The sequence below is a fragment of the Corapipo altera genome, unplaced genomic scaffold, assembly GCF_003945725.1.
Source record: "Corapipo altera isolate COAL_440 unplaced genomic scaffold, ASM394572v1 24b, whole genome shotgun sequence".
Classification (NCBI taxonomy): domain Eukaryota; kingdom Metazoa; phylum Chordata; class Aves; order Passeriformes; family Pipridae; genus Corapipo; species Corapipo altera.
In genome coordinates, this window is record NW_020884888.1 from 7,296,110 (window position 1) to 7,312,415 (window position 16,306).

Below are 16,306 nucleotides of genomic sequence, written 5' to 3' on the forward strand. Positions count from 1 at the left end.
TCTGCCGGGTGGGGCGGGCTGTGGGGTGCGGGAACCTGGTGATCCACGGAAGGCCACCGCCTAGCCCTTCGGCGGCGGTCCCTGCGGGAGGCCTCGGTGCTGCCACGGCTGTGCCTGTGACCGCCCGCGCGTACCGCTCCCGGCGCATCCCGCTCCCGCGCACGCCGCTCCCACGCGCATTCCCGCGCATACGCTGCCCCGACACCTTTTCCTCCCCACACCGTCCCCTCGCCCACCCCCGCAGTCCCTCCGGCACCGCCCGTCCCCGGGGCTGGATCCCTCCGGCGGCCGCCCCCGCTCCCCCGCGGAGCCGCGCTCGGGCGCCACCGCTTCCCCGCCCCGCCGCCGCCGCCATGGCGGAGCGGAGCCGCGGCGCTCGGCGGCGGCTGCTGCTGCTGCTGCTGCTCCTGGCCGGCTCCGCCGCCAGCCCGGCCGAGGAGGGAGGCGGGCGGCGGGAGGCGGGCGGCGGGGAGCACGGCGAGGACGCGCAGCGGCACCACGACTCCTCGTACGGCACCTTCGCCAGCGAGTTCTACGACCTGCGCTACCTCTCCGAGGAGGGTGCGGCGGCGGCCGGGGCGGGCGGCGGGGCCGGGCAGGGCGCGGCGGGCGAAGGGGGCAGCGCGGTCGGGGCAGGGAGGGAGCACCGCGCCGGCCGGGCGGCGGTGGCGGCGGGCGGGCGGGCGAGAGAGAGGATGGGCAGCGGCGGCGTTGTTCAGCACGAAGGCCAGCGCCCGCCGCCATCTTTCGCCGCCCGGGCGGCCTCCAGCCAGCGCTGTCGCCCGCGGCCGGGACACCCGGGGCAGCCCCGGGTGTCCCGCTGGATGGCCGCGCTCTCCGCAGGGCCCACGCCTCGCTCCCCGCAGCAGCAGCCCCCGGGGTCCGTCCCCTTCCTGCAGAGCGGGGCCGGCCGGCGGTGTCTCGCCTTCCCCTCGTGCAAAGCTTTGCGGGCTGGTAGCGTGAAGAGGAATCCCGGGGTTTGTGGGCTTCGAAAGGACCACCGGAGTGGTCGTGGGTTCCGGGATGTCTTTTTGAATTTACAAATGGCGGAGTGTTAAAACTCCAGTTTTGTGTCTAGGATGCATTGAAACCCGTGTGTTCAATGGATTTGAAAATAACGAAGGACTGAGAAAATTGCATGTCCTGTGACCTGTCTGTCAGTGATACTCTGCTACAGGTTGCTGTGAAATTCTGCAAACTTAATGCATTTATGCTGGGTAATTTACCCAGGGCCCTGATACAGTTAATGGAGCTGTGATTTGCGGCTTACAGCACACTTTCTTTCTCTATTGGCATTATCAGAAATCTAGGGAAGCAAATCAGGGCTCCCAAATGCCCAAAGTTGTGTAGGTCAAACGTTTGTGTACTGATGCTGTAACTAACTGCAGTGTTCATTCCCTACTCAATGAAAAACTTTTCCTATGCAGTGAAGCACTTTCAGAGGATTTTCTAGTTTCACAGTTAGCACTTCATTTTTCATCTGGCTAAGTAAAAGAGCATCCTATTAAAAATATCGGTGCTTATGCAACAGACACCAACGTCTACACGCAAAGACAGAATAGGTCTGTTCACAAACGTTCTCACTTCCTCTTTGGTATATTATTGTGCAGCAGAAAGGGAATTGCTTGGAATCATAACTCTCATTGTCCAGCTCTTGGGTCTGCCTTCCCAAGTGATTACAGGCCATAACTGCAGGCAATTCCCTGTCTTGATACTCTCTCGCCTTTTACTGCAGTGTGTGTTTTATTTTACTTCTTAGTGGAAGACATATTATAAGGTCCTTTCCTTATTATAAGGTATCCATTCCTACAGCACTGCGTCTGGTGCCCTGCCTGCATTTATACTTCATGCTGTCATTTGTGGCTAAGGAATCACATTTAGTTCCCTAACGAATTTCCTGAGGGGACAAAGAGTGCACAAAGAGATAGCTGAGCGGAGATCTCAGGTTGTTAGTTGATTGCACTTGTCCATGGTCCTGCTGCCTTACATTAACTTTTAGCCTCTGGCATTCTTCTCCCTACTTGATGAAGGTAGGAAAGTTTTGTTTTCAGTTATTTGTGTTGCTTTGGTACCTGGATCCAGGACATCTGAGCAATGGATTGTGTATGTGACAAAGTAGTCCGTCATCTGAACAGCACAGTTATCAGCAAAGTAAATGCTATTGGAACACTTTCTCTTTAGTATTACTGCTTTTTATTCCTTGTATTTTATTAAGTAATGATTTATTCTGATTATGCAGGTTACCCTTTCCCTACTGCTCCTCCTGTGGATCCATTTGCAAAAATCAGAGTGGACGACTGTGGAAAAACCAAGGGATGCTTCAGGTCAGTCTGAGATAAGAGTGCAGATAACTTGATGTTTAAAAATGCTGACTGTGATATTGGAGACTTTGGTTAGTGTTCCGTAGTCATTTTAATAAATGTTTATTATTTAAGAACATATTTCGTAGTATGAACTATATTATTTGAGGACACTAGGATATATGTCTTAGTTGTGGACCTACAGTTCTTTCACAATTCATATTTTCATGGAGCACTTACAAAACCAGAGCAGATAAGGTCAACAGAGTAATAATGTGTGTAACTGTTTGCCATACTGTTTAAATACTATACATTCTTATACTAAAAGAGCAGTAATTGCAAACTCTTAATTAATGGTACCCTATGCATAGCAGATTATATAATGTGTTTTACCGTCATTATACCAGAATGCGTTCTTTTAGTTTTTCCTTGCAGAAATGTAATTAAGTTCCGTAGCAGCAAATTTCAAGGAAAAATGATGTATATTTTCAATTCCATTTAGGTATGGTAAACCTGGATGCAATGCAGAGACTTGTGACTACTTTCTAAGTTACCGTAGAATAGGAGCTGATGTTGAATTTGAGTTGAGTGCTGATACTGATGGCTGGGTGGCAGTGGGATTTTCCTCAGACAAGAAAATGGTAAGACGTGCAGTTCTTCATGTTGACAATGTGCACACTTTTACATGCTAGAAGGGTATTTATATGTATTTATATGTTTAGTCGGTCAGAAACAGAGCATATAAGGAAAAACTGACTTGCTGAAAACAAGCCTCCTGGGAGCAGAAGCCAGGCCTACTGCCTCACAGAAAACTGCTTCATCTTTGTTAACATCTCCTTTCCCTTCTTTTCTGAGAACTACAACAGTATTTCAGTTCAGCTCTGAATGGCTGAATGTTATTAGCTTTTTGTCTTTTTGTTAGAAAAGCCCTCAGGCATAAGCCAATTCAAATGGAAATGTCCTGCCAAGCTTTATGTCAGTGTAACTTGGACAAAAGACACATCAGAAACTAAATAGGAAATAATTTTATTCTTCTGTAAATCAGCTGACTTTGAGCGATGTAAATATATCTTTCACTGTTTAACTTTGGAAATTTTTTTGTTTCTTTCGTACCTATGTGTTGTTTCAGGGAAGATACAAATGTGTGACAAGATGACTCCTGCTAATTTAAACGTATATACTCCAGAAAACAATCTTGTTAAAATTTATTCTTTCTCTTCTGGATTTTATTAGGTTTGATTTTATGATTACTTCTGTACTTACTTTTTCATTCTAAAGCTTCACTTTTCGTTGAGTTTCAATGAGCAAAATAGAAACATGTGCTGTATGAACTTTAAAAAACCTGAGCAATGGGCAACTTCTGCAGAGATGTTTTGTCTGTGATCCTTGGTAAAATGTTTAGGATTAAAATGCAGTTCATAATGCAGGTGTTCATGTACAGAAACATTTATGGGTATATAGAACAATACTGACCCCATGTCCTAAACCACAAGTTAAAGGAAAGGACTTTTTCTTGTAATGTTGAAAATAGTAGTCTGAAAAAATACAGGATTTAGATGTCCTGGGCTAGCACCCACAAATATGAATGGGAAGACTTGCACTGACTTAACAGCATTTTTATCAGACTCGACATGAGAAATACAAAGAAAGTGTGAGGGCAGGGGCTTTTCACTCATTACTATACATGTTTTAATACGATGCTGTAAATAAACACAATGAAGATAGAAGCTTTTTCTGTCATAAGGAACAGTTCACATCACAAGGAAGAGTTTGTGGGTTTGATGTTGTAAAGAAAAGTTTTACAGCCAAATTTTGAGAAGAGTTCAGGTGGATGGCAATGCAGGCTCTCAACAGGGTTTCCAAAACAGCTCAGCACCTTTAAATATTTGTCCCCAAGCTATCAGAGATTGTGTTACCAGTTTGTAACTGATGTACCTGCAGTAGATCCCAGGGTCCCGCTGCCTTCATGTCATCAGACACTTGGAAAACACGTGTTACCTTTTGACCCAGGCATACCAAGCAGCATGTAAAGTCAGCTTCTGGTAAGAAGAATTAAGTAAATATAAAAGAAAAATTTTTGCTTCCAAATTTGCTGCATACATCATCTAATGCCCATCAGTCAGCTGGACTAAACCAGCTAGCATCTCTCTTTCTCTCTTGTTCCCCTGCTGACTTCATCCTTTTTCATAACTTCCAGGATATTTTGGTGTCCTGGGATGCACAGGCTTTGATGGTAAAATGGCTCTGAGTCAAAACAGCTTTGCTGTGAGAAATGGGCTGTGCTTTGGAAGCCCTAATCAAAATTGTGTGGCCTGGATAGCTACAGAAGTTTAGTGGAAAAAAACCCCTATTTTGTGTCCTCAATAGATTTTTTTAAAGTCCTGTGACCTATTTCTTTGTCTCAAATAACATTATGCTTTTCCACTTGCAGGCTTTTGTGCCTTGGAAGGACTCTGTAATGTCATTCTGTTAACTGAGATTCAGAGTGCTTTTTTCTTTCCTTTTTAGTTTTTTTCTTCTGTGTGAAAACAGATTTATTTTTCTTCTTTGTACTTAAGAATGAGGAATTTTTTCTCAGATGTATGAAAATTAAACTTGGAAAATAAGTTATGGAAAGCAATGATAGTCTCAAGACAGAGGCCAAAAAGGCTGCCTGCAGGAGCAGCAAGGTGTGGAAAATGTTCAAGCGTGTGTTTTACCTAGTTGTTCCCTTTTTCCCTTCAATTTTGGCATATCTTTTACAATGAACATAGCAATATTCCCAGAGTGCTGAAATGCACTCTTTTTCTCTCCTTCTCTTATGACAAAGAGCTGAGGGATGATCACAGTAGCAAGCACCGTGTCTATCATCGGTATGACATATCACAAAGATGAGTACGGGAGGAGTAGGGCTTGTATTTAGTATGGCATTGATGACTATAGAGGGGTGTTCAGTAAAATGCCACTCATGCAACTTGGACAGTGTTTTTGATGGTTCTTGATGCTAAGGCTTCTATGAGACAGTACTCCTGAAGTTAATGCTCATCCCTGAGCGATATGGTGCTCTACTACTTTGTAAGTGACCTTGAGTAATGCTTCTAGCAACTGCTTTAGTATGACTACAAATAACCTCTACAAATAATTGTCTCACACTTCCTTCTGTCTGTTGGTTCTTTGCTTGAGAAGAACCAGCTCTGGTGGCTGTTTAAGCTAAGTGAAGAAGCACATATTGATTACTTTTTTTCTTGTGTCTTATGGTATACTGTATTCTGTTATTACATGCCGAACGTTTTTAATTTTCTTTTAAGAGATAAAAGAGATACGAGAAGTGATGTTCCCTTGAGTGAACGTGAGAAGAGATTAGAAAAGACTTACTGTAATTTATGCTATTATTTTCCCATAATTAGTAGATTCATCTCCTCTATCCCACTAAATCATATTGGTTTCCTATCCATGATTTGATGCAGTGGATTTTGTACACAGCAGGGATTCAAGACTGCTGGTTTTTATGAAGCAGAATCCCAGAACTTCACAAATAACCAAAGAAAACAGCCTTCCACAGATCAATTAATTATGTGATGTCAGGGTGATATCATGTCTTACAAATACGTTATATATGTAAGGTAAAATAACTCTTAGAAAGATCCAAAAGAGATAGTAAGGGTAAGTAAATATTACTATCCATTTATGTGCTTTTCAATTGGATTCAAGACACCTTGTTAGGGAAATAAATATTTGTGTATATATAATTTAGAAAGAAGAAAGGAAAGTCTTAGGCCTTGATTAGTTTTGGATACATAAACGAGGAAATACTTTATGACACTTCTGGTTTCCATCTCCCCATTTGTTTGTACCTTGTAGGGAGGAGATGATGTCATGGCTTGTGTTCATGATGATAATGGAAGAGTCCGAATACAGCACTTCTATAATGTTGGTCAGTGGGCTAAAGAAATCCAGAGAAATCCTGCTAGAGATGAGGAAGGGGTTTTTGAAAACAATCGTGTAACATGTCGATTCAAGCGTCCTGTATATGTTCCCCGAGAGGAAACCATTGTAGATCTGCACTTGAGTTGGTACTATCTGTTTGCTTGGGGTCCAGCAATCCAAGGTAAGTCGATTTCTATGTTACAAACAGAACTGATGTGCCAAAACTGATGTCTTTCAATTACATTATTCTTACTAGACCCTCTCCTTCTTTTTTCTTTTTTTTTTTTTTAAGTGAACTAAAATTCTGGCAGCATAAAGCTTAAAAATAGATAAAAAAGGAAGACAAGAGTCCAACACATGTTGTGCTTTCTTGGCTCTATAGTTATTATCCTCCCTCACTAAAGCTAAATATAAAAGAACTTCATAACTAGAAGTTCTCAATTCCTTTGAAGGATGTTTGTTGTTTACTTGCATTTCATTTGTTTTATTTAGAATTTTAATTTCAGAAAGCAGAAAAATGGTACTACTCCCTGACAGTGTAATATTGCATGCTCCTGTAGTTTTGAAAATTACCTGGCTGTCTACCTGTATCTTTAGTAGAGTTAAAGAAAAAAATGCATCTGACATTATTTCTTTCTGCCCTTACCTCTTAAAGGTTCTATAACTCGTCATGATATAGACTCACCACCTGTATCAGAACGTGTTGTCAGTATTTACAAATATGAAGATATTTTCATGCCATCAGCTGCCTATCAGACCTTCTCTTCTCCATTCTGCTTGCTCCTCATTGTTGCACTGACCTTCTATTTATTGATGGGAACCCCATGACCAATGGAAAATAGCAAGAATTTGTTGGTGGAAGTTTCTCAGGATGGACGGCTATATGGATGGATGATGCATTTTTCTATTGGAATTTATATCACACCACCATCCTCATCTAGCTGCTTTTGAACATAGTTAGCTTCTCAGAGGAATGAAATAACCATCTCTTTTGAGTGGCAGAGTGGTGACAAATCATTTAAGAATAATCAGCAAACACATAGGAGAATATTTTCAGTGTTGTGATTACTTGCTTAAAGAAAATGACACTTTTGTAAAACCAGTGTGTGTGTGCGTGCGTGTGTGTGTATGTGTGTTTGGGAGGGGTGCCTGTATGTGTGTTTAGGTGAATTTAGTGATGAACATCTTATCAAATAACAAAATTGCCTTCCAAATTGCTTTGAAAAAGCAAATTTAGGAAAACATTGTAATGCTGTTTGGTACTTCTGGAGCAGAGAGCACAACTCCAAGTGCAGTTTTGAATTTTATGAGCTGGGTAGCAACACAGAAATATAAAAGCTGCCCTCAGTAGTGGACAGTTCTCCCAATTTTTTATTTATATTTTTGTTTTATATTTATCAAAGATCACTTGCTGTGGTACTTTCTAAAACTAAACTTAAATGTTCAAGCATTAGCACGATTTTTTTTTCAATGAGAAAGGGGTGATGAACATCTTTATTGTGTTTCAACAGCCTTTTTGAAAGAAATGGCTACTTCTTTTAAGAGTGAGATATAAAGTAATTTAAACAAGGGGAAGGGAGAATACAGCAATATAAATTCTCCATGCATAGGAAAACCAGGTGTCAAACATGCAGAATATAGAAGTTCCCAACAAGCCATAGGTTGTCCTCCCAGTAGACTAGATCAAATTTTCTCTTTTTATGAAAAAACAGTAATTTTGCTGACATGTAAATACATTTTTAAGTAGTTGTGCAGTAATATGAAGTAATCTGGTTTTTTGTGTTGTATGCCTCTATATCCTGTTCATGTTAAAGGTGACTATGGTCAACTGGTGTTAACTTATAAAGGAATTGAAATGTAATTGAGATTATTTCTAAGGAAAGACAGGGGTTAATAAGTAGAGCAATATCTTCAGTTCATCAAACCATGGCTAAAATATAGTTAAAATATAGTGGAAAAAGATGAGCTAAAGAGAAAATACATTAGATTTTTTTATCACCAATAAATATTCCAAGATGAATGTTAAATATTACACAAATGGAAAGTGTCAAAATGCATTTATAATCCACAGAACTTTGAGTGGAGAATTTCTGTTCTTCACATAATAGAAAGTGTAGGACACATGTCTACATGCAGCAGTCAAATGTGCCTAGGAAAGGTTAAGCATTCACTTTCCAACTCACATTAAAATTCTATTTAAATAGAATTAAAATCTAAATAGTGCCAAAGTTTTATCTAATGAGGTACACTTAAGGACTCTGTAACACAGCATCTGGTAATGTATGTGGTGGAACTCCTTTCTATTCTCATTACTGCATAGAGTATAAAATGATTAATTAGCTTTGCTGGGTTTGCAACATTATTCACAGGCTGATGTTTGTAAACTTATTTTTTAGGCTCAGAATTCTTCAAACCTATGCTTAAGGTACGTGAATTAGACTGAAAACTAATTTATCTTCATAACAAACACTTTATCCCTATTTCAAAAGAAAGATCGGTTAGTATTTTATATTTTCATTAATGTCTTTACGGATTTGTTCACTTAAAATTACTGGACTAGATCTCAGGAGAGGGGAGAAAAATTCAGAATGGAGCGAACTTTATAAGTGCATATACTTTATTTAGTGTAAATTACTTCTCTCAAGTTGGTTAACTTGCTCATCATCTGATGAAGTATACAGTGGAGACCAGCTAATGAGGAAGGAGTGCTTTGGTCCACAACAGCTGTATAATTTAGCCTTAAGATTGGGTGGAGCAGATAAACCAAAGCCTGGAGAATGAGCTTTACATTCAGCAAGCAGGTGAAGTGAAGAAATCATTAGGGAAAGTTCTTTCTCCATGGTGCTGATTTGTAGGCAGGTGAGATACTGCAGTTCTTTCTCAGAGCCTGAGGGTTGCTTTAGTCTATGGCCTTGTATTTACTACTTTAGTTTCAGCTATTTACCTGATTACCCACTAAAGGGCTAATTTATTAATTTACAGGTACTGAAGTACGATAGAAACCTATTTTGGCTTCTATTTTCTGTCATTGTATTTATCTCTTTTTGAAGTATTAGCAGAAATGTGCTCTTCTATAAAAACTTTCACCCAAGCTTAAAAGTACTTAATTAGCCGAATAAAGTATTTCTAATCAAAAGGGAGGAAATAAAAGGCCACAGCAAGCAGGAAAACAATCTGTTATTTGTCATTTCAGCTGATGGTTCAGTTTGGCCCTGAGTTTGTCCGAGAGTTGCCCTTCAGAGCAGAAGAATCAGGAATATGAAATTCAGGTTGACAAACAAAGAAGGCATGAGTGTTTAGAACTTACTAGTTGGGATGAAATCTGAGAAGAAAAAGGGCATAAGAGAAATGAAAAGTCTTTAGGTTAATGACATTTGAGTGGGCATAGTAACTTGTCATGGAAGGTATTTTGGTTTTTTGAGGGGTTTTTGTATTTTTTGCTTTGTCTTTTTTCTTTTTAATTTTGAAAAGCTGGATTGATTCCTGTTAACCAAAGTGATGGTCTTCAAAGAAATTTTTAAGTGATCATGGCATTTCAAGTAGGTTTTTTTAATTTTTTTTTCTAATTAATGAGTACCAACACAAAATGGGAAGAAAAGGCCTGCTTTGGAAAAGGAGGCAAACGTTTCCTTCTCCAAATAATTTTTACTTTCTTTAGTGTGACTACTAGTAAACAACTGTTAAAGAATACATTTCTAAAGTGCTTTGAGAATTACTTGCACAGTGACCTAATACAGAGGCATGGAGTTTAGAGATGGCATGTTTAGAGTATAATGTCCTTTGGAAATTTAACTATGATTAATAATTAGAAAGATAGGACTGGTAAAGACCATATGGCATTAATTAATGTCCTTGAATATGTTCTTTCCATGCAGAACAAAATTCAGTCATGACAGTCATGACCATTGCATGTTACGTTAACCATATTATCACCCTCTTCTCTCTCTGTCCATCTTATATAGAATATTTTACACTCAGTTTCTAGATTAATTGGAAGAGAAATCAATGACAGTGCCTATTGCAAAAGGACCTTGTTTTTTGACTGTAGTATCTGACTGGTCCCCTGTTATAAGTTATAAGCTAGGCCTGAAATTACTTTAGTAATAAGTAGGATAGAAGAGAGAAAAATGAGTGGAGTGGACAGACTTTCAGAAAGTAATTTTTTTCTTTGCTGGAGTTAAATAAGTATGTATATTTTTTGGCATAGGTGAATTGGTAGTTGATTTTTCTCCCCTCAAAAAAAAAAGAAAAAGCCTACCTGATTTGATGATGGTATTGGATACAGGGTGATGCTATCTTCAAAATTCTGTTAATTTAAGGGAAATACTCTGGTTTTGAAAGATAGCAACACTGATGACAAATGTTTGAAATCCCTCTGCGGCATTCTTGTCCTTTTTGATTGGTTTTGCAATACTTGGATAGCAGGAAAATAAAGACTTGTGGCCTCCCTAACCTGAGGAAATACCCAGATTGGGTTAAATATTTTCAAAGCTGTGTTGGGCACTGGCTTTCCCAGTCTTCAGCACAGGGATTAAAGCATGGTGTACATCAGCAGTTTTGAAACTTGCTTAGGGCACCATATCCTGGGTCTGAACCAAAAAGAAGAGCCTTCATGTACTAAATATCTACTACAAAATGAAAATAACAAACAGCATGACCCATCCTGCACCAAATCTCTTAAATATGCATATCTTCTTGTTGACAAGAAGCAGAACGTGATCTGGCAATCCAGAAAGCCGACTGTATCCTGGGCTGCATCAGAAGAAATGTGAGCAGCAGGTCAAAGGATTTTGCCCCTCTACTCTGCTCTCATGATACTCCACCTGAAGTACTGCGTCCAGCTCTGGAGCCCCCAACACAAGAAGGATGTGGACGTGTTGGAATGAGTCTAGAGGAGGGCTACTAAGGTGATGAGAGGACTGGAACACCTCTCCTATGAAGATGGGCTGAGAGAGTTGGGGTTGTTCAGCCTGGAGACGAGAAGACTCTGGGGACACCTTAGAGCAGACTTCCAGGCTGTAAAGAGGAGTTAGTAGATAAAGGAGGACTGGCACACATCTGTCTTCATGATTTTTCAGGTCACAATTAGACATCTGTGTCATTGATGATATTCAGTTATTTGTAAGTAAATGATTGCTATAAGTTTAAGGGAAGATGCAGGTGTCCCTGTTTTATTTGGTCTTCTCCTACTTTCTCATGCCTCCAATGCATCAGATATTTACAAAGAAGAAAATTATTCTTGTTTTAGAGAACAGATCCTCTGCTCTTTCAGGGCTTTTTTTTGGGTCCAATGGAAGTTTGCACTCTGCGATACTCTAGAGGCAAAATTCAAGTTTATATGCAAATTGCAAAACTTTTATTAGCATTTAAATTGCATTTTGTGATTCTGTGGTTTCATTGGTTTGCAACACTGCTGTGCAGCAGATGTACTTGCTCCCCACACTGTTTTTAACAACTCCAAATAGTTTCCCCAAGAAAAGTATTTGGTAAAAGCTTCAGAAGAAGGAAATGTGTATTTCAGAGAATTAAAAAAGGTCTAATATCACTTTTTTTCAGAGGTAACTATTGTGAGTGTTAGTATTTTATACAAAGTATGACTTAGATTTATATAGAATTAGAAACACATTTAAATATTACTGTGTTTCAGTGCTTCATGGAGCTGTGGATGTGCATAACTTACATGAATTGACATGATAGGTTTCAACCCTGACTCCACAGCTTGTAATGAAACTGCCAAAGCAGTTTGCTTGAATGCTGCACAGGCAGTGGTGACATCAAATAGTTTGGAACAGAAGAGTGGAGAGACTGGAAGCAAGGGCGAATGACAAGGAAGGGCTAATGGTTTTGGCATACTTTCTATTTTTGTATGAGTTTACATGTGGCAGAATCTGTCTGGAACTCTTTATCACAAGCAAATATTACTTTATGTGATGAGAAGGAACAGAGTCTGACTTCAGTGAGTATTTAGCTTCTATGCGGGTCCAAGCTGTGTAAGGGCTGATGTGGGCATCAGGTCAGACTATATCACAAGATGTCTACTCCCACCAACCTACAAGGTAGGAGCTAGAGGCTTGATTCTGCCTTCAGAGATATGAAAACCTGTCAAGACCCCATAGGCAGTTGTGGCAGTTGGCTGCAGTGGGGGGTACCTGCTCAGTTTGTAAAATGGCCGGTGAGCAGGTACTCCCTGCTTGCCGCAGTGTAAATATCAAAAGATTGGGGCTCTAAATATTTTCTTAACAGCTTTCACTGTACATTATCTAGTTCCTCTAATTAAAATTTCATTATTAGTATTTCTGTAGCAGTGTGTTAGGACAGCTCTTCATCAACCTGCCCAGGACAGATATGGATCTAACTGGAAGGTTTTTTAAAAAAAATCTCAATTTCCTATGAACATTTTTGTTCATATCTAGTTATTTCTATGCAATTTTTATGTCAAGGTACAGAGTAAGATATAGGTAAGGCTTGCTTTTCTAAAGCTCTCTTATTAGTATTAAATAATCACTTTGGTACCTTCCCTTTTTTTTTTTTGTTTTCACAGTGGGTTTGGTAAAATTATGTATGCTTGAACCTGGTTATTTAACTTGTCTAATTTGGGCTCAGATAGTGAGGCAAAAGCAGTGTAACTTTGAAATGTCGAGGAGGATGTGTACAGCTTGTGGAGTTGATAGGTGTGAAAATGCAGACTTAAAAGATATGACTTGCTTTGAAAATCTGTGTTATGACTTAGCAATAGCAATGAATCTGCTGTAAGAAAAGGGGCAGATTTATTTTTTTCCTTGGATAGCTAAGTAATTTGAATTGCACTCATAGACTCATTCTTTATCTCAAGTTGGAAGGGACCCATAAGGATCTTAGAGTCCAACTCCTTGCTCTTCACAGGGTTGCCTAAAACTAAATCATATGTTTAAGAGCATCATCTAGATGCTTCTTGAACTCTGACAGGCTTGATGCCCATTCAGTCACCAGACATCCTCTCAAAGAAGAAATTTTTCCTAATGTCCCATCTGAACTTCGTCTGACAACAGTTTCGTAGTCATCCACAACTGTTGCTTTCACCCTCTTTCTGTGTTTCTTATCAGTAGAAATGTTCTTTCAAACCAGTGTGAGATTGGAATACGTGCAGGACTTCACAGCCCCTATCTTAGAACAGTTGCTGCTCCATATAGGCTCATCCTGATCTGCAATTAGAGGCTATTTAGGAATGTCCTTACAAGGTGAACTTTTATGTGTCATTCTTAAGAAATTTTCTGTAAAGGTGTTGTGCTCTTTATAGACTAGGACATACAGAATTACCAGTAGTTTTCTGAGCTGTTTCTAAATTATGCTTACTCAAATTCATATTTACATTTTTAAAGAAGTAATTGGATTTTTCAAAAGTGCTGAGCAGCTGCAAATCTTTTATGGCTCCAATGCTTACTCAGGGCAGTGAACATTTTATGGTAACTAGTGATTGCAATGTGTTGCCTAATTTAGTTTCACATCGCTCTCTTAGTTTTTACATAATTCAGTTCAGTTTCATAAGATGGTAGGAGACTAAATAATTCACTTAGGTTGTGTGCCAAGGAATAAAAATATTCCTGCTGATTTTTCATAACAGTGATGTGCAAGGTTTAGAATAATGAAAAATATTTTTCACAGAATTAATATTTAGGCAATGTGATTTTGCTGAAGGTATTTGTGTGTGTATGTGTGTGTGTGTGTCTGTAAAGTCTGAAAATTATACAAGAAAGTCTAAAAACGAAAGGCTAGATTCTGCTCTGGAGACAAGACAAAATACAGAATCCTACATGTTCCCTGACTCCTAGCTGATTTTGGGGAGGCAGAATGATCCAGAAAAATATTTATAAACCTGATATGTTACTTGTGTGGGTATTATGTTTGCAGTTCTTATATACTAAACTTCCTTCACTTTCTTCAGTACAAAAATTAGCCTTACATTGGTCTTATTACAGTATTATTTTCACTTTTTTTTCCCAAACAAGATGAAACAAGGATAAGTTCAGTAAGTCATGAGAATATTGTCATACGGAATATTAGTGTAATAGGAAAGGAAGTACATATGCCATAATTAAACCTGAGGAAAAATTCTTGTTATTTAACTACAGAATATGATATCTGCTTCTGAAATACTTGACTGCGTACATATAAAGCAATGATTTCTTTTTCAATTTTTCACAGTTGGTGACATGAAACAAGGGATAAACATTGAAATGGAAAAAACTACCACGATAGATTTTTTTTTAAAGCTAGAAGTATCATTCATGTCTTGACACAGAGTCAAAGATGAAATTATTAACTATTTATAAAATAGTTAATAGAAAACTATTAACTCTTTAGAAAAATGAAATGGTGGGACCCTGACATTTGTGTGTGATGTTCCCAGCCTTTATTTAGGCAGAGATATTTTATTAGCATATTTGAAGTATCATGAGTTCTGTTTAGGTTAAAACAGATGCCTGGTATGCCTTGGTATTTCTGATTTATATATCCTGAGGTCTGATTTGCTTTAACCTCTCTGCAAGTAAGCAGGCTGTCGTAACTGTGTGAACTCTTGCCACTTGTTTTGTATTACATGAAGTGTAATGATTGAACCTGAAATGCTGTTTCTACCTTTTGACTTTGTTCAGCATTCTCAAGACCAGTATAAAGATAAAACGTACAAATAAGCAACTTGTAATTGTAGTCTTAAGTGGTGTTCTGCACTCTGTGCTAGGCACCATTCTGTGTGCCAATAACCACCATCCGTGTGAAGTCGGTGAGCATTTGGTTGGGTAGGAGCGCAGAATGGAGGTTTTGTAGTCCAGAAGAAATTGCCAAACTTCTTTGTATTTATGCTCTAGTCTTTTCAGAAAAAATAACACTGGATGAATACGTAATGAAATTACTGTGATCTACGGGACTACTTTACAATCAGTGCATGCCCTAAAGTATTGCTTTGTAACATCTGTTTTATACTAAATGTTGGTGTTCAAGTGAGCCTTGTTAGCTGTTTGACAGTGACAGACGAAAATATTTATAAAACTGTTATAATAAATGCCTTTTTAGTCTAAGAAAATGTGTGGTATGGCATTTATAAAAGGAGGGGGGGAAAGTCTCTGAGGTTAAAGAAGTCTCTGCTGCTGCCCTGTGTTAACAATTCCTTCCTGTGCCATGGGCTTGAATTTATTAGCCTGAGTAATTCCATTTAAGTCAGTGAGGCTTGTCACAGTAGCAAATAACAGATATGAGAAGACCACTTTTTTTTTTCCACCATGAGAATCACAGTGAAGCTGTAAATAAATGTAGTCATCTGTACTTTAACAAAGTATTAACTTACTGTAAGTATATAGAATGTAGAGTTTCCTGTGGTGACCTCTATGCTGTGTTTTTGTAACCTTTTTGATACAAATATGATCAAGTTGCAATATTACAAATTTGGGTGTTCTTTATCTGCTGTCATCACTGCCCTATTCCTCAGCCAGACAGAGCAGGTCCTGAAGCAGTCAGAACAGGCTTTTGCAGACCAAGAAGAAAATTAAATTCTATTAGAGATTGGCAACAGAGAGGAGGAAGTCCCATCATACTCAGCAAGCAAAAGCAGCTGTAGAAATCTCTCAAACAGAGCTGCTTCGATTTCTGAGATCTCTCAGGTTTGAACAGGTATTTTAGCTCCTTTCTGGTGGGCTGAGAAAACAAGTTGGCTCAGGGCAACAAGAAATGTATTGCTTTTACACTGTGTGGTCTGTTTGTTGTGTTTGTAGTATTGCTATCCTGTAGTTGCAGGGTGCAAGAAAGGACAGATCTCGTGAGTGTCACCTACTTGTGCACTGTCCAAGCAATCATGATCAATAGAGGCCTTAAATATACCCAATAGAGGCTCTTAAATTATGTTCTGTTTATCTTGTGGCATGTAACCATTGATGGATCAGTAAGGCATTTTGTCACAAACCCAATGAATCCAAAACATTCTTCTTTCGTTCAGATCTCTCCAGCTCTTGTTCCGTGCACACAGCTAGCACATGGGCTAACCTGAAAGATAGTGGTCTGGGTCCACAGGTCTTACTCGTGCTCTTTGCATGCTTTTTCTACTGATTAAACATTTTTGTGTATGTGCAGTT

General features: G+C 39.4%; 1 protein-coding gene across 1 annotated transcript; it reads left to right on the forward strand.

The window, feature by feature from the left end:
* Positions 1–329: 329 nt before the first annotated feature.
* On the forward strand, positions 330–15,259 carry FRRS1L (ferric chelate reductase 1 like). Its single transcript, XM_027644034.1, has 5 exons — positions 330–561; positions 2,240–2,324; positions 2,803–2,941; positions 6,141–6,387; positions 6,862–15,259. The coding sequence occupies exons 1-5, from the start codon at positions 354–356 to the stop codon at positions 7,032–7,034; spliced, it is 852 nt and encodes a 283-aa protein (XP_027499835.1). The 5' UTR covers positions 330–353; the 3' UTR covers positions 7,035–15,259.
* Positions 15,260–16,306: the final 1,047 nt, after the last annotated feature.

Coding starts and splice junctions, on each gene's coding strand:
- FRRS1L (XM_027644034.1), top strand. CDS start 354: ATGGCGGAGCGGAGCCGCGGCGCTCGGCGGCGGCTGCTGCTGCTGCTG. Junction 562..2,239: donor GCGCTACCTCTCCGAGGAGG/GTGCGGCGGCGG, acceptor CTGATTATGCAG/GTTACCCTTTCCCTACTGCT. Junction 2,942..6,140: donor TTTCCTCAGACAAGAAAATG/GTAAGACGTGCA, acceptor TGTACCTTGTAG/GGAGGAGATGATGTCATGGC.